Source organism: Mesoplodon bidens (genome assembly GCF_964165515.1).
Source record: "Mesoplodon bidens genome assembly, chromosome: 3".
In the NCBI taxonomy this organism is placed as follows: Eukaryota; Metazoa; Chordata; class Mammalia; order Artiodactyla; family Ziphiidae; genus Mesoplodon; species Mesoplodon bidens.
Window position 1 is genome coordinate 107,017,506 of NC_138178.1, and position 27,198 is coordinate 107,044,703.

The 27,198-nt window shown below is 33.1% G+C and overlaps 1 protein-coding gene across 3 annotated transcripts in view; it reads right to left on the minus strand.

Annotated features, from left to right (window-relative positions):
* Nucleotides 1-27,198, minus strand: part of NOVA1 (NOVA alternative splicing regulator 1) — a 143,466-nt gene that overhangs the window by 30,783 nt on the left and 85,485 nt on the right. For all 3 annotated transcript variants that reach the window (XM_081230251.1, XM_081230252.1, XM_081230253.1), the window contains one exon: nt 2,737-2,903. In XM_081230251.1, the coding sequence (XP_081086377.1) occupies nt 2,737-2,903 (167 nt within the window). The remainder of the gene's footprint in view (nt 1-2,736; nt 2,904-27,198) is intronic.

Genomic DNA, 27,198 nt, shown 5'->3' on the forward strand with positions numbered 1-27,198 from the left:
ATACTTTTTGCAGTAAGCAAAATCTTAAATTATCAACCATAAAAAACAATAGATATGTAGTAACAAAAATTAAGAAAATATAATTTCAGGTCCAACATTAATTCATTTCTATGCAGAAATTACATTTTCCAGCTCCAGCAATTTTTAAAACTCGAATTTTATTCTTTGCACAATCTTAACTAGAAGAAAATGTTTAAAAAATATTTTAAAGGAGTTATTTTAAAAATTAACTTCAGAATTGAAGTCCAAAGAGAATGTAAATGTTATGCCATTAGTTAAGGGAAAGACTACCATTTTAAAAGAAATCTTATTATTAGTCTATGTACTAAAATATAAAAAAATATATAAACATTATATGAAATATATTTTTATCTATTCTAGTGTAAAATAATTTATTTTAGAAATAATTACTTTATACTGGATTACCAGCATAATTTCTTCAGAAATAAAAGCATGGTAATTTAAATTTATATACTTCACTTACTATTTAGACAATGATCCAACAAAAAGTATTACATTGTAAAACAGGATACCTAGAAAGTTAGAGAATCCGAAATTTAGAGTATAAATAACTCTGTTGATCTACAGTATGATCAATCTCTCTTCCAGATTTTTTGAGTAAATTTTTCAAATTTTACAGTTATAAGAAACTGTTTAAGTATTAAATATATTACCCTACTAGATGCAGTATACTTTTTAATAAATCTTTTTAAATGATACTCTATTTCACATTATTGATTACATGAAAATATTAAATAATCAATAATAATTTCAATGCCATGAATGTCTACAAAGCTTACAAATGAATTCAAATACACAAAAGTTAATCAATCACCATTATTTTTTACCACTTATCTTGAATTTAAATAATATTATCTGTACAAGGCAAATAAAAATAGAAATGAACCCAACATTTTAAAATTCTGGCTTTCATAAATCTTTACTGAGACTGGATATATGACAACCTATAAATCTCATATTGCCATAGAGAAAATTAAAGTTTCAACAATGACTCATAGACTATTATTTGATGGTATTAGCTATTTAGTATTATAAAAATAATAAAAATTCATTCATATCATTGTCCTGAATATATTGCCAGTGATATAGTACTCAAAGTATATTTTATGTTTTACTTTTAAAAAAAAATCAAGACATGCACTGCCTTCCCTAAATGTTTGAACTTACATAAATTACAAAATAAAGGGGAGAAGTAATAGGCTGGATTAAAGCAGAAAATCAATAATAGACCCTACACTTTAGTGCCAATTCTGTAAATTCTTAGACCCAGGTGATTTTAACCTAGAGGTCTTTAAACTCATACTTTTAGAATTTGGATAAAATCATGGTACCACTTTCAAGGCATCAGCTTTTAAATCATCCTTTGTATTCACCTAGCACAGATGAAATAAACATTTCAAAACTATAAATGGCTGTGAAGAATAAAAATATCTACTGATGTTTAGAAGTTTAAAATATTTACATTCTGCCATGTATAAACTAAAAGATACTTCCGTGAAAAGTTATAAAGGGTTACAAATTAAACTATTTTGACACTGAGAAAGAGTATAAAATGAACGATTTTATATGGAATAACAACTACCTACTCATGATTTAAACATGGAAGGACTTTTTAAAATGGTAATTAAAAGAAAATTGAGTCTTGGCCCATAATTTAAAAATATATTACCTAATTATTAATTTCTATGTTTGTATTTAATTAGACAGCCTTATATTTATCAATATATTGGTAAAATTATAATAGATTCATAACACTGCCTAGTATAAAATATTTTTTTCAATTCAGAAACATGAAATTAATAAGATTTTGAGCTACATTTCAAATTTATTACAATGAACATAAATATTCTGTGAACTAATGAATAATACATTTCTTTTGAAGGCATAGTCTATCAATATGATCACAAATTAAGCAGCTAATTATAAAAGGGCAAATGCAGAAACAATCAGTATAAACATAAAGTATCAAATAATTTTGAGGATTTAAAAGAGGTTGAGGGAAAGAATTCACCTTATTTAACATTAAAGAATGTCATTTTTTTCCTACATCATGTCAGCCATTATTCAATCTTAAGAACTCACATTGTCTTTTATCAAGTAAAATTTTTGTTACAGAAAATCCCACACATTAAAAATAAACATTGGCCCTTTATGACATATATATAAATACTACACAAGTTATACAGAACATAATAGCTGATTTGTAACAAAGAACTGCTTGCTAGATACAAAAGTTTACTTATACATATTTGTTGGTAAAAAATGTTGAACATGACAATTAAATTAACAAAACAGGAGTTTATATGCATAATAACTATACTAAAGGCTAAAATATTATTAAGAATATGGTATTAGGAATTTTGAGAATATAGTTTCAATGTTTATACTTTATTTAAAAAGTGATATTATTTTAAATAGATTAAATTTCTGTAAATTAATCAAATTTGTGTCTATAATTTTTTATTAAAGGGCACCATAAAAGAAATGAGTCACATAATCACTCCTCAGTGTAACACTGATAAATGAGTAATTCAATTATCTGATCAATCTAAAGAAGAGACTCTGACAGTCTTTAAATAAATAAAAGACAACTCTGTTATGTTTTAAGTATTACTTAGAAAAAAACTTTATATGCTAAAACTTTAAGGCTTCTTTTATAAGGAATTCATACTACACTGTGGATGTTAGTCTTTGATTTCCCAACTAAACACTCACTTGTTTGATGCGATCTGGGTTAACGGTGGTCTGGGGTTGTAGAATGCTGACTGGTTCTGTCTTGGCCACATTTTGGGGCATTTCTCGAATTTTTTCTGCAATGAATCCATGAACTGCATTCAGTGCTTCAACTGTTCCCTGGATCAAGCACACTCGTTCAGTAGTACCTGTGGATAAAAGATTAATTTTCAGAAAATTTCCCTTCTTACTTTGTATGTTCTTCAAAAATGCTGTATGGAGGTTCCTTAAAAAACTAATAATAGAACTATCATATGACCCATCAACCCCACTACTGTGTATATACCCTGAGAAAACCATAATTCAAAAAGAGTCATGTACCACAGTGTTCAGTGCAGCACTATTTACAATAGCCAGGACATGGAAACAACCTAAATGACCATCAACAGATGAATGGATAAAGAAGACGTGGCATATATATATATATATATATATATATATATATATATATATATACAATGGAATATTACTCAGCCATAAAAAAGGAACAAAATTGAGTTATTTGTAGGGAGGTGGATGGACCCAGAGTCTGTCATACAGAGTGAAGTAAGTCTGAAAGAGGAAAAAAACACCATATGCTAACGCATTGGAATCTAAAAAAACAGTACTGATTAACCTAATGGCAGGGCAGGACTAAAGACGGAGACATAGAGAGTGGACTTGAGGACACGGGTGGTGGGGGAAGGGGAAGCTAGGACGAAGTAAGAGAGTGGCATGGACATATATACACTACCAAATGTAAAACAGATAGCTAGTGGGAAGCAGCTGCATAGCATAGAGAGGTCAGCTCCGTGCTTGCGAAGACCTAGTGGGCTGGGATAGGGAGGGTGGGAGGGAGGCTTAAGAGGGACGGGATATAGGGATATATGTATGTATATGGCTGATTCACTTTGTTGTACAACAGAAACTAACACAGCACTGTGAAGCAATTATACTCCAATAAAGATGTATAAAAAAAAAGATGTGTACCTAATTTAAAAAAAAGGATGATATACTAATGCCAATAAAATAATGTAAAATGTAGAACTCTAAATCTCAAAAAGGGCCAGCAGAGCCAGAAATCCTGAGAAGTTCTGAGTATATCATTCATTCACTGATATAACCAATACTTAGTGAGTACGCATAAAAGAACTTTGGGTAAGAAACTGGTAACACAGATGTGAAGATCTATGCACCCAACTTTCAAAGCACATACTCTTATGCGCAAAAAATAGACATCAAGCCAGAGAATTACAAGATACTATGATATGAAAAATAATGGAGGTGTCTACATGGACGGCACATATGGTTGGTCTACAGTAAAAACATCATTTAAATCAGTGGCTAGAAGGAGTCTTGGGAAGTTTACATAGTAGGTAAATTTCTGAATTTTTACCACCCTTTATTCATTTACCCTGTTCTTCTTTTAATCACAGCAACAATGCTATCTGACATTTTGTATTTGTTTATTTTTTTACTTTTCTACTAGAATGCAAGCTCTAGGAGGACAGTTAATTAGTCTGTTTTGTTTTGTGCTATAGTCTCCCCAAAGCCTAGAGCAGTCCCTGGCACATGATAGGTCCATGACAAATATTTATTGGAAAATGAATCAACACTGCTTTTACTGATTATGTAATTTTAAAAAGATATAATATCATAATTAAAAACATTTTAAACTATTTTTAATTTGAAATTGATGAATAATTGATAAAGATACTATTAATATTATTTGCTTCATATCTGATGAATAAAATGTAGACACATGATGTGAGACAAGACTAAAATGAAATTGGTTGGGTCTAATACACACGTCCTTTAACCCATTTCATACTTTACAGATATACCTGAAGACAGTAAAAACAAATGATTAGCTTTTCAGACTATTTTGAGCCTCCCTGCAGCATCCTGATATTAAACTGTAACCTTCTGCTGAGCAGCCCAACACAACAAGCACATAAACTTCTCAGATGTAACTATTCCTTTACTAAACAGTTATCAAAAAGTCAAAAGAATGGTATTTTAAAATTTATAAAATATTTGTTTTTGAACTAATATGAAAACTTCCAAGTACTTAGCATGTATCCTCTTCATACCACAGTTTCAAAATTTTAAGCCACTCTATAAAGTATTTTTAAAGTACATTTTGAAGGACAAAAGTGTGAAACTACACACATTAAAAAAACTGCATGGAGTTTTCACTGCTTTAAGGATTAACTGCCACATAAACCATTTTTCTAGCAGTTTTAAATGTTTAAAAGAATAGTAAAAGATTACACTCTTACCTTTAGAAAATTAGATCACAAGAATTAGGAGCAGAAATAAAATAATATTATATGAATAATATTACATGAATCCACCTAAATTAAACTTTCCTGTTCTAAACAATGAAGATGCAAATTTATGAAAAGCTACCATTTCCTAATTTGTACAAAATATTTCAATAGAGAGCAATACCTTTCAATTGTAAGGATGGAGACAATCTGAAAAACATACTGTGAGTGTGAAGGCTTAATATTTCCTGTTTCTCCTAATCAGCTTTTCTCATCCTTGAATATCTTGATGTATCTCTGGATCTATTCTTGGGTAAAATGATCTAGTTTATTAGGGATACTCTAGGGAGTCTTTACAAGGTTGTATTAATTGTCCAATAACTGACTAGAAAGGATGAGAACTGATCAATGTAGCTCATGCAAAGTGTTCTCTAGATCTAAGTCAGCAGACAATACAAAACACAGATCAGATTACATTCCTGCTTTTGGAGGCAACTACGGAGTGCTCTTTTGGGGACGCCAAGACAGAAAAGGAAATCAGTCAAACCTCAACAGAGATTTGTAAAAAATAAAACATGGTACTAAGTAACTAAAGGGACTATATAATCCATACTGCTTTTAAAATTCAAATTTAACAGGATACATACTGTGTCAGACAACACAATAACCCCAATACTCTTCAGACTGTATGACTAACAAGTAGTAAATGGAAATCACTGAGCCATAAAGAAATATGACTGTCTAAAACTGAATTTCACATAGCATGTATGAGACAATTTGGAGATAGTTTACAGGTCCGAAGTTGCAATAAATATTCTTTCAAGATTAAACTATACCACTACCATTAGAACTACTACAAAAAAAAAAAAAAAAAAAAGTAAAGGAAATTGTAATTCCATCAATGGGAACTGCTGCAATCCTTAGAAGAGATGCTGTCATATTCTTCTACTGAACTCTAAAGGACTTTTCACGTAGGTAACACAAAACTATAATTTTTAGGAGAAAGTCACAAAGAGGGAAGACTGTCAGGTATATGACCAAACTGTGTAACAAAAATTAGCCTATAAATCATAAAAGTCGCTGTTTTTTGTCATTTTACAGGCTTTTAGGGTCCATTAGTGTCTAAACTGAACTGCGAGTTATTTATCATTTTGTTTAACAGCAGCATTTACTTCCCTTTGCAACAGACTAGCAACAAAAGCTGAAAAATTACAAAAAGTATATGCTTATATTTTTTATAATGTAAAGATACAGGTGTATAAGGCACCATTAATTTTAAGGGAGAAATTAGAAAAAATTTAAAAAACCCTAACAAGTAGGGTCAAATATAGGCAGTGAAATTCAAAATAGATTTAAGTTTCTACTTCACATGCAATATCATCAACTGAATATGCATGTTTCTAAAATTAGGTACAATTATAAGATTCCAAAGTAAAATTCTGATATACATTTAATAAAATAAATCCACTCTGTGCTACTATAGCCTTGGACAAGTCACTTAAACTGTTCCTGCTCCTACCTAAGGCATTCTATCACCTGTGCAGTGGACCCCATCCCCTCTTAACTACCAAGCCCAGTGTTTCTCCAGGTATCATAATTTTTCCTTTTCTATTAGATCATGCCCATCAGCAGAAAAACATGTTATAACTTCTTCAATTTTTAAAGATCCCTTCTTCATGACAGAAATAGAAAATTATCCTTCGGTAAAGCAAATGAAATAACTGATTTAGGCAAAGGTCATAAAATCATAAGATGAAAGGTTAATGGGCAAATTTCAGTGGAAACATCTGGCAGTCACCAACTGACTTCACTGATCAACATTAGCATAACAAAGAGTGTGAAAATCAAACATACGCCTCTTGCTGTGATGCAATATGAAGCAGAGGCCACCAACTATAAAGTATGTATCCCAAAATAGCTGAACCTAAATCTAATCAAACATTTAGCACCATGTAACAGCTTACAAATAATATTGAAAATGGAGAAATAAATTAGATGACCCATGAAGAAGAAAAGATACAAATCAAGAATGTAAGACAGGCTACAGGATAATTAATCTAGTTTCATCAATATAGGAAAGACTGTTCTCTAGACTTAAAGAGTCTTAAAAGATACGATCAAATGTGAATCAGAATTTGACTGGATCTAAATTCAAACCACTTTTATTTTAAACATAATTGTGGCAATCTCATAAAAACTGTGTATTAAATAGTATCAAAGAATTACTGTTAATTTTAATAGGTGTGATTATGGCATCAGGTTGTGTAAGAAAGTGCCTTTTCTCTATCTTTTTTAAGATGCATATTGAAGTATATACAGCTAAAATGACTGACTGGGATTTGCTTCAAAATATTTTTGCAACAACAAAAATGAGTAAATGAAATACGTATGCCAAAATCTTGATATTATTAACAAACATGAAAGAGGTTCTTTCTTCTATGTAAGTTTGAAATTTTTATTATAAAAGAAAAACATTTTAAAGCCCTCCCTGACCTCATACCCCTCTTCTGGTTACAGCTCAATTTCCTTATCCCTCAAAATTCCTTGAACAATTCATATAGATATATCTCCTCTTTCTACTTCTTCACCACCCATTCCTTTTTTTCTTGACTCTACTCCAATATGGCTTTTGTCCCACCACTCAACTAAAACCACTTATCACAGCCATCCATACCTTGGTAAATCCAATCTTCATGTCTTTACATTGTCTGACCCACCAGCAGCATTTGACATAGTTGACCAGTCTGTTCTAAAAACACTTCATTTGGCTTTCAGGATACCATATGGCCCTCATTTAATTCAATTCATTCATTCATTTGACAAAAATCTATTGATTCCCCACTAAATGTTAAGTATTATACTAGATACAGCAATGACCAAACAGACAAATCTACTTTCATGTAGTTCTTACTCTAGTTCATGAAGACAGATACTATACATAAATAAAAATAAAATAAATATAAAAAATTAAAAAATATAAAAATAAAATAAAACAAATAAAAAATATATAGAGAGAATATGAAATGAAATTAGTCCTACAGAAAAAATTTGAGGACAATACCAGGATAAGAAAAGACAAAAATAAAGTATAAAAGAGAACTTGTCTGTCATGTTCACTACTGTATTCTCAGTGTCTGGAATAGTGCCTGGCACACTGTATACACTCAAGAAATATTCTTTGAATAATGTATAACTCCCTGAGTCTAATTTTCTTACCTGTGAATCGAAAACATATGATTGACTTTAAGACCTTTTTACCGATAAAATGTCTATAAAACCAGTAAGCCTCTTTGGGTTTACAAGATGAGTCACTGTATGTACAAATGAGATATATTTTGGGAAATGATTTAAAAAACTATAACAAGTTATAAATTCTAATGTCAATAAAAAGGATACTTGATTTTAAAAAAGCTTTGAGAAAGGTAATAGGAAAAACAATCAATAGCTCAGTAGCTTTTTTCTTCCCAGAATAGAAAAGTAAACTCTCAAAATGTAATCTACCTAAAAGAATAAAATTAGGGGGAAAAAAAAGGAATGCTTTTTGCTGTATAAAATACAGTCTAGGGCTTCCCTGGTGGCACAGTGGTTGAGAGTCCGCCTGCCAATGCAGGGGACACGGGTTCGTGCCCTGGTCCGGGAGGATCCCACATGCCCTGGTCCGGGAGGATCCCACATGCCGCAGAGCGGCTGGGCCCGTGAGCTATGGCCGCTGAGCCTGCGCATCCGGAGCCTGTGCTCCGTAATGGGAGAGGCCACAACAGTGAGAGGCCCGCGTACCGCAAAAAAAAAAAAAAAAAAAAACCAGTCTAAAACTTTTTAGATACCTGAGACCTATTTCAACCAGAATGAGTCTGGTTTAGAATAATGGGTATATACTAACAATCTGATCCACTTATTTCCAATGGTCAACTATAATGAAAATTAGCAAACATTTTGTTTGGATGCAAGAAAATGCATCAGTTTATACTCCTACTGAGAATATAACTCAGTATCTTATGATAAGATATTTCTTTAGGAAATATTAGTGTCAGTCTAGAGTAAGAAATCTGGTTGAATGAATATCAGTGAAACACTGAAAATGAAAAATTAATACCAAAAATCTAGTCGAATATTAATAATTCTATGACAACATATAGACAATGTTATTGGCCTCAAAGAGAACTAAGAAAATGGAAATGCCAATTAACTCTGCAATAGGCAAAAACTGAGGTTTAAAACAAAACATGATATGTAATCTTTAGAGTAAGATAGCAGCTACTTACAGCACTGAGAAATTACTAGATCTGGATAGCTAGTATTCTGAATGGATAGGGTTTCTTTTTTTCAACATAACAGTTAGCTTCTACAATTTTAAAGAAATATCTCCCAATTTGCTACATATTTTCAAATATATTTAACATTTCCATAATACTTGGGAAAAGCTATATAGTTCCAGACAGTAATAAAGTGGCAAACTCAAGATTTCTTTGGCTACGTATGTCTATTTATCCTTATAGAAATGGTGCTCTGTGATTGGTATTTGTTCTTTTAGTTTTCATATTCTTTTCCTTACTGCCGCTTATCCCTGCTGTTTGTTGGTACATCTGATTCTAGCAGGCTCCTCTCTTTACTTCTACTTTGCTGCTTCTAGTCTTCAATGGCTGGATAACCAGCTAAGCAAGGTTGTTGAAACTATATAAACTAGCAATAGATTCTTAGTGACAACCATAGGGGATGGTTAACCTCTGTGAAATCTATTCTGGCTTTTTTCCCCTTTATTTCTGAATCTGAGTACAGTATCAATAGGCAAAATGTTCCTTTAATGCCTTCTTAAGGTTTAGAAGTGCATGTAGGTTTTATTTTTAAAACTAAAATAAACAGTATAATTTTTTAATGAATAAAGCGATTTACAGTAATTCTTTATTCTCAATCTATAATCATGGTAATCTAATTATGTGAATGTCTTTGTGGTTTAAAAAAGCAAAAACATTAGCTCATTAACTTTCCTTTAGTTTAACTATTAAGAGTAAAGTATAGAGTATCAATCATTAGTAATAATATTTATTACAAATTTCAGGTTAGAACAAAATGTAAATTATTTAAAAAGAGAATAAAAGTATATATATATAATATAATTTATAATACATAAATTTAATATTTTATTAATATAATTATGTATTATACAATGTATTATATGGTATCTCATTTAATGCTCACAATTACCAAGGCAGATAATATTTTCTTCAACTTACAGGTAAAGAAGTGAAAGCAGCTGAGCCAAGGAAATGTAACTAACAAATGCAGAGAGAAGATTTTGTCAAATACCATATTTTTTCCATTACAACACATACCTTCTGAAAATGTAATGTTAGGCCAGCTACCAAATTACATCCTTTTAAGAAAGTCACATATATTTCAGCCTGATGATGGAAAAATAATTTTCACCCAAGCTTGATAATTTTTTTAAATACATTGAGTCATACTATTAATATCACTTCACAGATTTATTTCAAATCTGGCATAAAATGAAAGAAAAGACTGACCCTTCTTACAGAGAACAGACCACCATAGGAGGTGGTTAATAATTGTGTGGGCTATTAGCAAAGTTTTTAGAACAGATTTTCAGATCAACAAAAGCACTTAGAAAAACTGCCATAAAAAGTAAGTTCAATTTGTAATTGCAGCTTTTATAACATTGTACAGTTTTGCACATTTGATAGAGCTTCCTCCTACTCTACAATTACTAAGGGAAAAATATACTATTTCAAGAAGAGGGTTTTTTAGAAAAGGAAATCATAGGAATTGACATCTCATAATACAAAGTAATAATTGCTTTTCTTCTTCTGGTGATTAACTCTCTACACAATCATGTCTCTATTTCTAAACTGTAAAAATCTGTAGGGGGCCATCATAACATGTTTTAGTCCCAAATCAATATAGTGAAGCTTGAGTATCTGTTTATAGAACATGCTTTAACATTAAAATATAATCAATTAAGCCAAAGGATGAAAGTATACTTTTCAGAAAACTCTAAAAGTACTCATATTCTTCAAAGAAGTTAAGATGAAACAATGAATGACAGAGTAGATGTCCAGCTTCTCACTCACTCAGTCTCTGTCCTATGCATACAAATGGCAAACTCATTTACTTTTAAATAGCAATTCCCACAAAGTAACATCAGGAGTTTAGGAGACTCTAAGTTCTCAAGAACCGTGAGGTTTGAAAGCAGACATATCTGAAAATTCTAAATAATAATTGTAATTCATTTCCAGTTAACTTCTGAGGTCATGCAGAAGATCCTACTAAGAGTTATGATGATGACTAGTTGTTCACTCATCTTTAGCACAGGTTTATGCTATGTTCAGAATTATAGTAATCCTGGGATGGAGGACAAGATGGCAGAGTAGAAGGACCTTGAGCTCACCTCCTCTCAGGAGCACACCAAAATCACAACTAACTGCTGAACAACCATTGACAAAAAAGACTGGAACCTACTAAAAAAGATATTCTACATCCAAAGACATAAGAAGAAACCCAACAAGATGGTAGGAGGGGTGCACTCATGATATAATTAAATCCAATACCCCCCTGGGTGGGCAACCCACAAACTGGAGATCAATTATATTGCAGAAGTTCTCCGACATGAGCGAGTGTTCTGAGCCCCATGTCAGGCTCCCGAGCCTGGGGGTCTGGCATCAGGAGGAGAAGTCCCCAGAGCATTTGGCTTTAAAGGCCAGCAGGGCTTGAGTGCAGGAGCTCCACAGGACCAGGGAAACAGAGACTCCACTCTTGGAGGTCATACACAAGGTTTTGTGCACGCTGGGACCCACGGCAAAAGCAGTGATTTCATAGGATCCTGGGCCAGACCTACCTGCTGGTCTTGAAGGGTCTCTTAAGGAGGTGGGGGGAGTGGCTGTGGCTCACTGTGGGAACAATGACACTGGTGGTGGAGGTACTGGGGAATATTCATCAGCATGAGCTCTCCTGGAAGCTACCATTTTGGCACTAAGACCTGGCCCCACCCAGCAGCCTGTAGGCTCCAGTGCTGGGATGCCTCAGGCCAAACAACCAACAGGGAGGAAACACAGCCCCACCCAGCAGCAGACAGGCAGTCTAAAGACTTCCTGAACCCAGTCACCTCTAGACACACCCCTTGACATTGCCCTGCCCACCAGAGGGTCAAGACCCAGCTTCACTCACCAGTGGGCAGGTACTGGCTCCTCCCACCAGGAAGCCTGCACAAGCCTCTAGACTAGCCTCACCCACCATGGCACAGACACCAGAGGCAAGAAAACTATAACCCAGCAGCCTGTGGAACTAAGTCCGCAAACACAGATCAGAACCTATCCTGGGACCAGCTGGTCCCTGGCCCGTGGGTGACAAGAGGGGAGTGTACTGCTGGGACACATAGGACATCCTTTACAGAGGGCCACTTCTCTAAGGTTGAGAAACATAACTAACCTTTCACATACATAAAAATACAAATAGAAATTTAGACAAAATGAGACAGCAAAAGAGTACGTTCCAGACGAAGGAACAGAACTAGCAATCCTAGTTTGGTCAACATTATTACCTTTTGACTTCCATTATGGATTATAGGAATATAAAAACTGCCATGACTAAATTTTATTTAAAATGTAATCACATTTTTATAAATATATATAAAATAGACTTCCTGACTTTTTGCCTCCACTCCCAATCAGTGTCAACATTTTTGACACTAATTTGTACTCTTAAATTTCTGCTATAAGAAAAATGGTGCTTGGAATTTTTCTAGCTATTCCTTACAGACTGGTAGGAATTCACTTGCAGAATTTTGTGAACCACGCTTGGAAGCTGGGGACACAGCTTGCAACAAACATGTGATATCAAATCAAGCTCAGAAACTCAAAGTGTGACCAGTGGTGGCATGCAGAGCTAATCAAAGTCATTCAAAAGTCAGGAGCAAAACATACCATTGGACATGCAGCATAGTAACCAGATCTGAAGAGTGCTGCTGCTATAAGCTGACAACAAGAAGATGAGCATCTCTGGTGACAGCCCCACTCCTACCATATGATGTAAGTTATTATCTTCAGAGCCAATAGAGATTAATGCATTAGCAAATCCAATATGAAAGCAAAGCCCACATTTGCACAGAGTTTGAGAGTGAATTATCCAAGTCAAAGAATGATAACAATTGTTATACAGTTGATCATATGCACCATATCAAATGAACATAGAGGAAGCATGAAGATTTGTGACCCATTAAGTTGCTGGGAGAAGGAATATGGGAAGGTAAATTTGTAAAGTTTGGGAAAATGATAAAAATTTTAAGAGTATATGTAATCCTTTATTTTTAAAATTATTACATTAAAGATATTTAAAATGTATTAATTGTGGTAGTTTTATATACGCTGAGTTAATATAAAATGACAAAATATTGTTAAATTGTAAATTATACATAACATAAAATTTGCCAATTAAACCATTTTTAATCACACAATTCAGTGGCATTAACTATATTCACAAGGTTGTACAAATATTACCACTATCTATTTCCAAAATTATTTTATCACCCCAGAGAATCTGTAACCCTTAAGAAACAAATCACCATGTCTTCCCTATATCCCCTAGTAACTTCTAAACTTTCTGTTTCTATGAATTTGCCTATTCTAAATATTTCATATAAAGGGAATCATACAATATTTGTTCTTTTGTATCTGACATTTCATTTAGCATAATATTTTATTCATTCATGTTGAAGCATATACCAGAACTTCATTCCTTTCTGTGGCTGAATAATTTTCCACTGAGTATATATAAAACATTTTGTTTATCCATTTGTCTATTTACAAACACTTGTTTTTACCTTTTGGCTGTTGTGAATAATGCTGCAGTGAACATTAGTGTACAAGTATCTGCTTAGGTCCCTCTTTTTCAGTTCTTTTGGGCATATATCTAGTAGCAGAATTGCTGGGTCATATGGTAATTCTATATGTAGCTTTTTGAGGAGCAGCTAAATTGTTTTCCACAGCAGCTGCACCATTTTACATTCCCACCACCAATGTACAAGAATTCCAATTTCTCTACCTCCTCAATAATGCCTGTTATTATTATTTTTTAATAATAACCATTCTAATGAATGTGAGGTGGTATCTCATTGTAGTTTTGATTTGCATTTCTCTAATGACTAATGATGTTGGGTATCTTTTCATTGCTTATTGGCCATTTGTATATTTCCTGTGGAGAAATGTCTATCACACTCTTTGCCCATGGTTTCTTTTGGTTGTTTGTCTTTTTGTTGTTGAGTTTTAGGAGTTCTTTATATATTCTAGATATTAAAGCCTTATCATATAATTTGCAAATACCTTCAGATATATGGGTTTATTTCTGTACTCTCAATCATACTCCATTAATCTATATGTCTATCTCTATGTAAGTACCACACTGTTTTGATTACTGTAGCTTTGTAGTAATTTTTGAAATCAAGAAATGTAAGTCCCCAAATTTGTTCTTTTTCAAGACTGCTTGGGCTATTCAGGGCCCCTTGCATTTCCATATGAATTTGAGGACTGGGTTTTCCATCTCTACAAAAAAGGTTGTTGGAATTTTAATAGATATTTAATTGCATGTGTAGATTGCTTTGGGCAGTATTGGTATCTTAACAATACTAAGTCTTCTTACCCATGAACATGGGATGCTTTTCCAATTATTTATGTCTTCTTTAATCTTTCATCTCCTTAGTTAAATTTACTCCTAGGTATTCTTTTTTTTTAGAGGCTATTGCAAATGAAATTGCTTTCTTAATTACCTTTTGGGATTGTTCCTTGCTGGTATATACAAACACACTGATTTTTGTGTGTTGATCTTATACCCTACAATATTACTGAATTTGTTTATTAGTGCCAGTAGTTTTCTTATAGAGTCTTTGGGGTTTTCTACATACAGGATTATGTCATCTACAAACAGAGATAAATTTTACTTCTTCCTTTCCAATTTGGATACTCTTTAAAAAATTCCCCTGTTCAATTATTCTGGCTAGAACTACTTGCACAGTGTTGCATAGCAGTGGAGAAAGCAGTTGTTCTTGATCTTATTAGGCGGAAAGCTTTCAGTTTTTCATTTCTGAGTGTGATGTTAGATGTGGGTTCCATAAATGCCCTTTATCGCATTGGAAAAAAAATGGCAATATTTTGTCAGGAAAGAATATACAAATCTACCACGAATACATCTTGTCAGTCTATACTCTCCCTGTGCATTATAGTTTTCCTATGATCATGATGCTGAGAACAAGCAGCACAATATCTTATTTAAATAAATCATTTCAGCATGCCACAATATATTTAGAGAGAAATGTGACTTTGGGGATAAAGGTGAGGCTCAGAAGTTCTTCAGAGTTCTCCAGCTCACTTGCCAAAAGTTATTTTTGTATCCTCTGATGTGAACAGACAACAGAGTATCTTATCACTTCATTTTCTTATATCAGAATATATTAGTTATAGGAGATAAAAGTGATATATGAAAATAGATAATATATCTAACATCAGTGCGACTGTAGTTTAAAATTGGTGGCTACTGTTCAGATGAGTTTCTGTGATATCACAAACCAAATTTAACTGACCTAACTATTATACTCTTAGTTTTAAAAATGTCTCAGAAAATGGCAAAATTGTGTTTCTATAGTAATTTTTTATAATTCTAATTTTTGTTTCATATAACCCTTTCTCTTATCTTTTTCTCTATTATTCTGGATTATTAAAATATTATGGATAAGACCTGTCAACTGGAAGAATCCCAGACTAGATGTTATCCGTAACAGAGGATGATTGTCAGACATACTCATGTACATTCATAGTAATACATAACTTTCCATTGGTTTAAATCTCGTGACCCTCAGGCTAGTCCTTTTGACTTATAATCCACTTGAAGACAGATCCTTGGACTCTTGGTCGCCCACTGGCCTCTGATCCATGTGAGGACAGATGACTGGCTCTCTGTCATCCTCTGGCCTCCTTTCCTTTAGAAGGAATCTCTGAGTCTTTGGTTTCCTGTCCACTCTCTGGCCTCCAGCCCTTACTCATTAACCTACCCATGTGAATAAATCCTTGAGTAACCTTTTTAGTTCATCTGAGTCAACTGTTCCCCTGACCAGTGGTTACCACAACACCTCGGTATCTCACTACTCCTGCTCCTCCCCCATCAAAGACCAGTACAGCATTTTTAGGAACAGAAAAGGTCAGTAGTATCATACCTTTAAAATAATAAGCTGGACCGTAACTTTACCTGTCCATCATCCTAAAAGAGACTACCATTCCTCATATTTTTGTATATCCTAAGTTACCAGCAAGAAGTCTAAATCTTTCCAGTCACCATAATCAAATTCTTATGCACATAGTCTTCTCTATATCTCTGAATATGACCCAATTCCCTATCCTCTTTCTAAACCTCTTCATTATGCCCTCTGTTACCTCAGTTTCAACATAAGCTCCATATGCAAAACCCCTTTTCTGAATGTTCCTTTTAGTCTCACCACCTGATAAAATCCGGCTGTTCCCTACCTCTTTATGTCCCACAGAGCTCTCTCAACTGGGGCAGTTTTTTTCCCCTCAAATCTCAGGTTATTTGGGCCACAAACTGTTTACATATTTTCCTTGCTCCACTTTGCCACTCCCTTGCTCTCTTTGCCATCACTTCTTTTTCTTTCAAAGTTTTTGGAAACAAAGGCTGAACAGGAGTACAGGTATAGAGGTAGACAGTGAGTCAGATGCTAAAGTTTTCAGTCAGTTCGAATGATAGGGATACTGGAAAATTATAGCAATGAAGAAAAATAGCAAGTTGTATACTATTATGGCATTTTACCTCTCTTCTCCAGGTAGTAGCCTCCGTTAATCATTTCCTTCTTATGTAAACACTTTCTTCCTTGGCTTTCTTGTTGCTACTCTCTTCCTTGGATAAGTAATCCAGTTCCATGGTTGTAAATGCCATAAAAACATAATGTGAACTAATTTACTCTCTTTCTACTGACACCTCCTAGTCCAAGTCATCACTGTCTCTAAACAGGACCATTACAATAGCCTGCTTCACTTCTTGCACCTCTATAATCCACTCCTTGTTCAAAAGTAGTTTCTTAAACACATGAATCATATGTAATTTACCTGTTTATAAACAATGTACTGTATTCTCATTGTAGCGTTAAATCCTTTACACTGGCTTTCAAAACACATCACAATCTGGCCTCTGCTTAGTTCTCAGTCCTCATCTCATATTACTCTCCCTCTCTTCTTCACTCTAGGGAGCTGGGTCTTTTTTAGTTCTTGGAAAATGCCAAGCTTGTTCTCACTTAGGCCTTTTTTTCCCTACTGATGTCCATACTAGGAATACTTTTCCTGTGGCTTTTCCCATACCAGCCCCTTTCTCATTATTAAGACCTTGGTTCAGTGATACTGCAGCAGAGAAGTACTCCTTAACAACCGTGAAATAGCTTGCTCTCAATCACTATTTATCACTTTATGTTCCTTTACTTTCTCCACGATTCTAACACTTTCTGAAATTAAAGTTTGTTGTAATTTGTTTACTTCATTGTTTGTCTCTCCCCACGGACACAAAAAGTCCAAGAGGGCAGAAACCTTGACTATTTTGCTCACAGCTGTATCCCCAGCCCAATACTTAGCAAATTGTTCATAAGGAATTATTAATTTAATGAATTAAAACCATGGCCTTGGATGACAAACATTACAATAAGATTTTATTAATCCAGATCAATTACATTAAATCTATTGTAGATATCAAAAGAAGAGAAAAAAATATATACAGAGAGAAGTACTGAACAGATGAACTATCAATGACACCAGGTAAACCAAGGACTATTATTAGACTATTTTCTTTTATTAAGGATCATTATTACATAATGTTTCCTAATGAAATCTACAAATGCATGTATGTAGTATACATTTCTCTTTCAAAAGATTATGTTCTTTCTACTAGTCCTTTTAGAAGCACCCAGGGAAGGAAGCTCAGCTCAATGCCCTCCTATCCAATTATCTACTGATTATTCCTTGGAAGGTACACCCAACTCCACAGAATAATTTTACAAAGGGTTTTACCAGGGAAAAAGTAAACCAATTCTCTACTTCGGAGTAAGGAGTACAGATGAAACTTCATAGTTAAACTTAATCACTGTAATGATAAAATATCAAATCCTGACCACAAATGAAGAATTTCTTACAATACTGCTGCATATCAAAGCATGATGTTTTAGCTTTGGCATCTACTAAATGCCAATAACTACACACTGCTAAGGAAAAAATGTCTTTATCAATTAAATTATTTGACCAAATTCTGTTAGATTACATTAGAACTAAATCAAAGTTTTAATATATTGGACATGACCATTTCTATGTAAAAATTCTAAACTATATGACTTTAAATACAGTTCACCGCTATTTAATTGACGAAAAAAGAACTGCAATATGTAGTATTTCTAAAGGACCAGAAAACATTCATTTACTCACTCAACAAGTCTTTAATAGGCTCAAAGTAACCATGACGTTATAAACATCTATCATTAACTAAAATATTCTGAAAAGAAAACAAATGAGACATTACTGTAATAATAAAATAATTTCACCTAAAGTAAAACTATCCCTAGGTCTTTTTCTATTGTCAAGTCAAGATTATAGACCTTTGCATATGTTATAAGAGGGAACAGTATATATTAACAAGCTGAAATATCACAGAAACATAAATGAATAAAAACAAATTTGATATTAAGAGTAAATTTGTCTGAATACTTTACAAAGAATCTTATTTCTGAATAAGACCTTTAAAAAAGCCCTGAGGGGCTTCCCTGGTGGCGCAGTGGTTGAGAGTCTCCTTGCTGATGCAGGGGACACGGGTTCGTGCCCCGGTCCGGGAAGATCCCACGTGTCGCGGAGCGGCTGGGCCCGTGAGCCATGGCTGCTGAGCCTGCGCGTCCGGAGCCTGTGCTCCGCAACGGGAGAGGCCACAACAGTGAGAGGCCCGCGTACAGCAATAAATAAATAAATAAATAGATAGATAGATAGATAAATAAATAAATAAAGAGCCTTGAAAGGTTGACCCTGGGAATATTATAAAATAATTTCTGTGAATTGATTTAAAAAGAATGAACATTTTTGGAATTTAACCTCCAGTCTTCTTATTGATCATCTGAACATATTTAAAATTAGAGACTAATAATCTAAAACTATACATAAAGTAATGTGAATGTGTAAGGTACAGCAAATTGATTATTCTTCTCAAATTTCTAATAATGCAGGGGAGAAAACCTCTACTGACAGGAAAATTTTAAGCTACAGGCTACTATTTACATGTAACTCTAAAAAGGAAAATAAAGTAATATAGAAACTCCATGGATAACATTAGTATGGAGTCTACTAAAAAATTTACAAGGACTTTGACTACTCTTAGTCTGGAGAAAACATATATGGACTTTAAGCAGTCCTGTGCTCCTAAGATATCATGTTAACAAAAGAGGTATACATAACTAATCTATTCAAGTTCGTTGAAAATTTACTCTTTTATGGAAATCCAGGTAGGGCTTCCTTTTCTATTGTATACTAAATGGCTACGGTGTGGAGAAACAAACTCAATATATGTTATTTACAGTGCTACAAACATAGCAGAACACCATCTTATTAGCCACAGTCAATTCCAACATGGTCTCAAAGTTCAGACCTACAATCCCCAAAGCCATTGTACTTGGTAATACTATAGTGCTGGTAATACTATATAATTACTATACCATGTAATTATCAACGTCTGCTTGACTATTTCCCCAGCAATCCCACCTATTTTCATGTAGGTCCATCTCTGTTTTTAACCATTTTCTTAGATGTTTTAACTGAACTCAACCTTTTACCTCAGTAACTCCTATTTCTTTCAAATCTCTGGCCAGGCATCAGTTTCCCAAACTTTTACCTGGTTTCCACACCTTCTCCTATGTGTAACCACAGCACTCTGTACTTCCTTAGAATAGCAGTTATCATAGATTATTATAGTTGTCTATTCACTAGCCTGTCCAGCCCTCAAGAATATGAGCTCTTTCTTTATATGTTTATATTGTTCATCCTTACACCCACAGCTTCCTCACATATGTGTGTGTCAAATACTTAAAAAATATTTATGAATTAATAACTGATTCTAAGGATGTATATACAGATGGCAAGTATTAGCTCAGTAAAGCTTTACTGAAGGGGTTACACTTAATCTGAGTTCTAAATCATATGAAGCAAGTATTCATCAGCAGATGTGAAGTAAGAAAGGGGCATTCCAGAAAGAAAGTACATGTATAAAGGTAAGGAAGGTTGAGAAAAAAAGGTCTGTCAGAACCATGATGCCCCATGTAAATGTATGCTCCATACAGTTGGGAAAAAAAGTTCAAGGGAAATATGGAAAGAGATGAAGATGAAAAAAGAGTAAGAACCCAGATCATACAAAGTATTTATAAGAAAACATATATTATTATTATGAGTTGAATAATGTGACCATATTGGTAAAAATTTTGAAGTTGCCATTTCAAGAAAATTTAGGAATTGAGAGAGGTATTTTTAAAAAGAAAAAACATAATCGTGTTATACAATCACCCTGTTTTAAGATAAGCTGAAGAAAAAGATGTAAAATTTTCTTAAAGTATTAAAACCCCCAAATGCTAGTCTAGCACCTCTCTAAGTATATTTTACATAATACTTGCCCTACAATATGCTTCATGAAAAAAAAGAAATCTCTGGTCAAATACTTTTGAGGAGAAATACTACATATAATACCCTCCTCTCCGAATGATTCACAATGTTTATCAGCATATTAAAAATATAAAGTCCTACAATAAAGAAACACCATTTAACATTTTTATAAATAAATTTAATTATTCATGACACCTTTTTGCATGTAAAACCTATTAGCATCCTGCCCAAGCAGGTTTTTACAAAATAATCTCTCCAAAACTAAAATGTCACAAATCAAATTCCTATTTAAATTACTTACCTTACAGTTTTTAAAAGGTAGCAATTCACTATTATTTGCAGAACATAAAGCCAAGATGTTAAAAAGAAAGATATAATAACACCTTAAGGTTGAAATAATCTCCATTACCATTGTCTTGAGATTGTTAAAATAGTATCATTCTCATTTTGCTAGTATATTTGTGGCCAGAGAAAATAAAGAGGCCATATAATGACATACAGTTGTACAAGTGCTAGGGATGAGGGGCTAGATGTGGATTTAATTGCATATGAATGGATACACAAACCCCATATGCAAATACATGTATGTGTACAACACACAACATTAAAGGTTGATATACACCATTATGATTGTCTTTTTAAAGAAAAATTCATTGGAAGTATGACATCAAAATTGGAAGATTTGATTTGAATTTAGACATAATTTTTTAGTATAGGGAAAGAATGGCCAGATTATTCTTGTTTCTTATTAATACAGGTAGGAAGTTAGGAAGTTAATTTTTAATTATTATTATTTTATTAAGAAAAAGATACAGGTATTATTGGTAAAGAATCAAGGGACTATCCTTTTTGTATTGAGAGTTCTTCATTATCAGTTTCAGCAAACTTCCAGCAAAACTGAAATTATATTTGATACAACAGATTTTAAAGTTTAATAATTATTTGATCAGAACAAAATATTCATTAAGCTGTTCTAAGACTATTCAGCTATTAAAATAACCAAATCTTTATTGAAGTGTTTATTTATTATGAATTCAAAGTATTCAATCATTCTTTTCTCATATTTCTGATTTAAGAAAATGAAAATAAGGAAAAAACTCACATGGCTTATATGTTCATATTATTAAGTATTATAAGAGAAATAGTTTCGGCAAGGGCTGAAAAATACATGAAAATATTTCAGATTAAAACAAAATGACAAATTCAAAATAATTACATTAGCAGCTCAACTAAATCAATTTCTTCAATACTGCTAACATGATGAAAATGGTTTGTTTATACTGTTGTTCAACTTTAACAGAAACCAACTAGTTCCTTCTACCATTTTTCTCTTTCATCGTTTTGTAGTTCTTTTACAGAGGCTGATGTTGGACTGAATTTTATTTGCTTTACTAGTCATGGATATTATATGGATTGTGTTCCATCTTAGAACATGAGCCTTTCTATATTTGTAAGTTTCTTGCTAACATGTCATGGAATGTAAAACCTATGGGACTTTGGGACCTTAATTTAAGCCTGTGGTATTAAAGATGCAGCTGTTCATTTGCAAGTAATCATCCCAGCTATTAAAGCCATAGTAAAGTAAAAAAAAACAACAATCATTTTCTACTGTTTTTCATTGTTTCTAAGTACACAGCAGTCAGAATTTCATGGTATTAGATTTTTTTTTACTTGCTAAGAACATATTTTCCAGAGAAGACAGGTTATTTAGAATATGTCTTACATGAAAATATAAATTTTATTACAGGTTACACACAAAACTGACTTTAAAGATAATATAATGTTTCCAGAAATTAAAAAAAACCCACTATGTACAGTTAACTACACTGCAGAAACTGAAGGGTTAAGGATCTGTTGGCTCCTTCAAAAATTTATGATGCCACAAAGTTCAAGTATAAACAATTACATTTCATAAATTAAATAGTTCTGACAACTGTAATTTTCCTAGTAAACTTTAAAAAACCTCACCATCTCACCTTACTTGAAATATGATATGTACAATGATAACACTATCTTCAAGTTCTGGGTTATAGTTCTTATGATGACATTTTAGAATCACAAGATAAATCATCTAGTTCTATATAAAGTGCTATGCTAAACAATGTTCTTTCCAGCTGTTTTTCCCCTAATTGAGCATCAATCAAGGATTTAAGTCATATTTTTTGTCATGTCTGCTTAGTTTCCCTTAGTTTCTCATCAACAATGTATAAAAGTCCCTATTTCCATACAGGTGCTTCAAAACAGAGTTTAACTCATATATACTTATTAATTCTGTAGATACAAAACAAAGTTAGAAGGCTAAGATCAAACCGGGAGAATCTGCAAGACTGTAAATTGCTAGATTGATAGCTAGTACTTATTCCATAAGATATGAATAAGGGTTCTTAAAAACCCTTAAGAAAAAGATAAACATCAACCAGGAAAAAAATGAGCTAGGTATATAAATGTCCATTTCACTCACTCTCTCATTTGCACACCCAACCTCACATGCACACTACATATCCTTGTGTCATGATCATACCAAAGAAAGAAAGGAAAGCCAAAGGAAGGGAAGGAGTGAGAAAAGAATGACTTAATAATCAAATGCAAAAATATTCCAGTCCACTGTACTCAAAAAAGCAAATCAAACAACAATCACCTACCACTATAAAGCTCTGACTGGCAAATAACTATAAAGCTTTGGTATGAATATGTAGAAATCGATACTGTAGTATAATCTCACTCTAATTATAGGTTGGCACATTCTTTCTGGAGGGCCATTTAGCAACAAGTATCAGAAGTACTATGACCCAGTAATCTCATTAAAAAAAACATTTAAGATTCACATGAAACAATTTGAAAAGCATACAGATAGAAATAATGAGCTGTTCATCAAAGCATTTTTTTCTAATGGTAAAAAAATTAAATCAAACTTAAGGTTCAGCAAGAGGAAGTTGATTAAATAAACTGATTCATCATAAGAAACCATAAATAAGTTTATGATGAAAATCTTTATTTACTGGCATGGTAAGAGGTTCATTCATGATGAATTAAATGAAGAAAAAAAATCAGATAACAGAATAGTAGGCACAAACCAAAACATGGAGTCCCCTGAGCATATTTGGTACTTCTTTAATAACATGTTTTAAATAGTTGTTCAATGTATAGTGAGGGTACATATCTCTTTATATTCAAAATAAAGAATTATGTAACATGAGATTTTCTGAACCGGAACTTTCTGGAAGGCATAATAACCATTTAAAATCTGGATAAAAGTGTAAGTTATTCATTACTTAAAAACAGTACTATACCATGCATTACTCACTTGTAGAATTTTAGTTGACTTTTCTAATGTTCAACTGACTTTTCTTCACGGTCCACAGCACAGCCTATAGCTACAGCATGCACCTTACATATGGACATCACAAAAACATTCGACAGATTTTACTTCCATTAAATAGGTATCTATTTCAATGGTAGTGGAACTGCTTTGCATTTTTTTTTTTTTTTTTGCGGTATGCAGGCCTCTCACTGTTGTGGCCTCTCCCGCTGCGGAGCACAGGCTCCGGATGCGCAGGCTCAGCGGCCATGACTCACGGGCCCAGCCGCTCCGCGGCATATGGGATCCTCCCGGACCGGGGCACGAACCCGTATCCCCTGCATCGGCAGGCGGACTCTCAACCACTGCGCCACCAGGGAGGCCCTACATTTTTATACATAGTATTTATACACACATGGAAACCTGCGTTAACAAGAAACATATTTTCAATTTTTTCAGTGATGTTTTCATATTAAACAAAGATAGATGTAGCTCAAGATAGGAGAGACACTTCAACATCTGTCCTTGTCTTAAAATCTTAGAAAGCTATCTTATTGAACCAGAGTTTACAAAACATTCCTGAATAAGGAAGATGGCCATTCTTACTAAGGCAGGTTCTCTCCATCATGTGCACCCCTTGTACACTAGCACTACATTATGTTTTTGTAAAATCTTACTTATGCTATTCATTATTTTTTCAATTCTTTCTCTTCCTTAAGGGCAGTGACCTTGTATGACTTTTTATTGCTGTATTCCCAGTACTTGGAAGTGTGCTTGGAAGTGTGCCCTATGCACAGTATTTGTTAAATAAGTAACTGTTGAATGAACAAATGGCCATGAATGGAATGGAAAAATTAAAACAGCCCCAAACTCACAGAAAATGGAGACTAGTTCAAACTCTTAAGCAGCAGACAGAAGTAAGGGCGGGTTGCTAGAGCGGGAGATTGAGTAGCTCTTTGACACATGTTCAGGTAGAGAAAAGGGAATTAATCCCCTGCATCCTTCCTTCCTCTACTTATGCTAAGGAAAAAAATGGGCTTCTCATCCCAGGTGGTAGCACTGACTACAGAAACTTTGTCTTGAGAGTCAGGGAGTGCTTGATTAGACACACTCAGGAAAACAGGTAACTACAGACATACTGAAGAAAGGCCTGTAGAAAATCCTACTTAGGCTAACAGGTAAGCTCATATATAAAGATAAGTACAGAACCAAGATATCATTATACATATGAGGAAAAATACCAACAGCTGAACAGCGTTTAAACTATACATAACTTATGAATGAGATGAACAGTAAACTGAATGGTTTTCTTTTTTTTTTAACACCTTTATTGGAGTATAATTGCTTTACATTGTTGTGTTAGTTGCTGCTGTATATCAAAGTGAATATGCAGTTGAGCAAAACTAAAAAATTAGACTATATCATACTGTTCAGAGATAATTACTTTTAAAATATGGTATACAGCATATTATTTCCTACTTTTTTCATGCATATATGTGTGTATTTTACGTTTTGTTAAGAAAATGACATTGTGCTTAGTAGAAGTCAATTAAGGAAAATTATTCAAACTATAATATGCTATATACCAAATTTTAAAAGTAATTATCTCTGAACAGTATGATTTGGTCTTATTTTTTATTTTTGCTCAACTGCATATTTAAATGTTCTTATAATATTCATGTGTTCTTGATATTCATAATACATATTAAAATAAAATGACACCATTGTAAATAATTAAAAGTGTTTCAAATATTTTGTTCCATTTTATAATTTATAATTCATTTAGAAAAACAGCACTCAAGTTTAAAGAGCTTTTTAAAAAAATCTCATTTCATTTGCATTAAAATATTTTAAAATCTTAAAAATTGGTCACTCAGAGAAATTTAAAAAATTTTAAAAAATCAGTTGTACATAAAAATACATGCCCATCTAAAATTTACCACCCTGAGTAATCAAAGAATATAAGTAAATATTATGACCAATTGTATTATCAGAAAAAATATGTTCGAGTAGATAGAATATTTACAATACAGTAATTACAGGCTTCTAATAAGTGCCAAGTTATTTATCATTTCTTAGAAAACAAATCTCATTCTTAGAAATCTCATTCTCAGGCCAAAGCTATGTTACCATTACCTGCATAAATTACTCCTTCTTTAGGCCTAACATTTTTCCAGGTTATATAGACTTTTTGAGTTCGGCTAGATAATCTTTCAGAGTATAACAATTACTTCAGTAGATTTTTAGAAGAATAGTTTTATCTGGGGTTCATAAAAGGAAGCAAATTCAACATCATAAGATAGACTTGGGGAAAAAATTTGCTTTAAGAAATCCAAGAACTTTTCATGCTTAGCCAAAGTAAGGCCACATTGCTGGATTTAAATCACAGTTGTCTTTATCTTGCATGAGTCCTCTACTCCTCAATGATAAAGAAAATCTTGACCAGTGTTGACCTTGAACCTGAATGGTCTCTGCAGACAGAGACATAAACAACTATCCTTTAAGGGTTGTCAACATATCATATTTGGTATCAGATATTTGATACCAAATAAAATTAAAGTCTGGAAAATTTTATTAATCATTCAACAGTTATCTGAAATTTCCTGAATTTCACTTTTGTATCCAAACAAGCTCAATTATTCATATAAAAAGATTACTTGACATGTTGCAAAGAGCTCATTTGTATATATTAGTGATTTGAGATGCTTTAGAGTTCCAAGTTAATGTTGTGGTGAATTTCCAAACCAGCAGTTTACAATTTCTTAACTGAAGAGTATTCTGGTTGCTATGTGCTAGTGAATAGTGCGAGAGATGTGAAATTCCTTAAGTATTGATTTATCATAAGTTACATCTGTTTTATGTTATAATAAATAAATACTTAGCACAATTTCCAAACTTTAAGGTATCTTCTTAATTAAAACTCAGATAAAAGGCACATTGACTTAATTAGGATGATAGCAAAAAAAAAAAAAAAAAAAAACCTCAGTAGAACACACACATATTAACTTAGAAAAAATAGATTAATGTCAAAACTAGGCTCTAATGGCATGCCTGATGATATCTGCAAATCCTGTCACAGTAGTTAACAGATTTGAATTGATAACTGAAGCATGTTTCCTACTACACGCCTTTTATTCATGTTAGCCTGCTACTTTTTACAGTGTTATGGCTAAAGAAAGCCAACCCCCCTTGATTCAAAATCGTAAAGAGTGCTTTT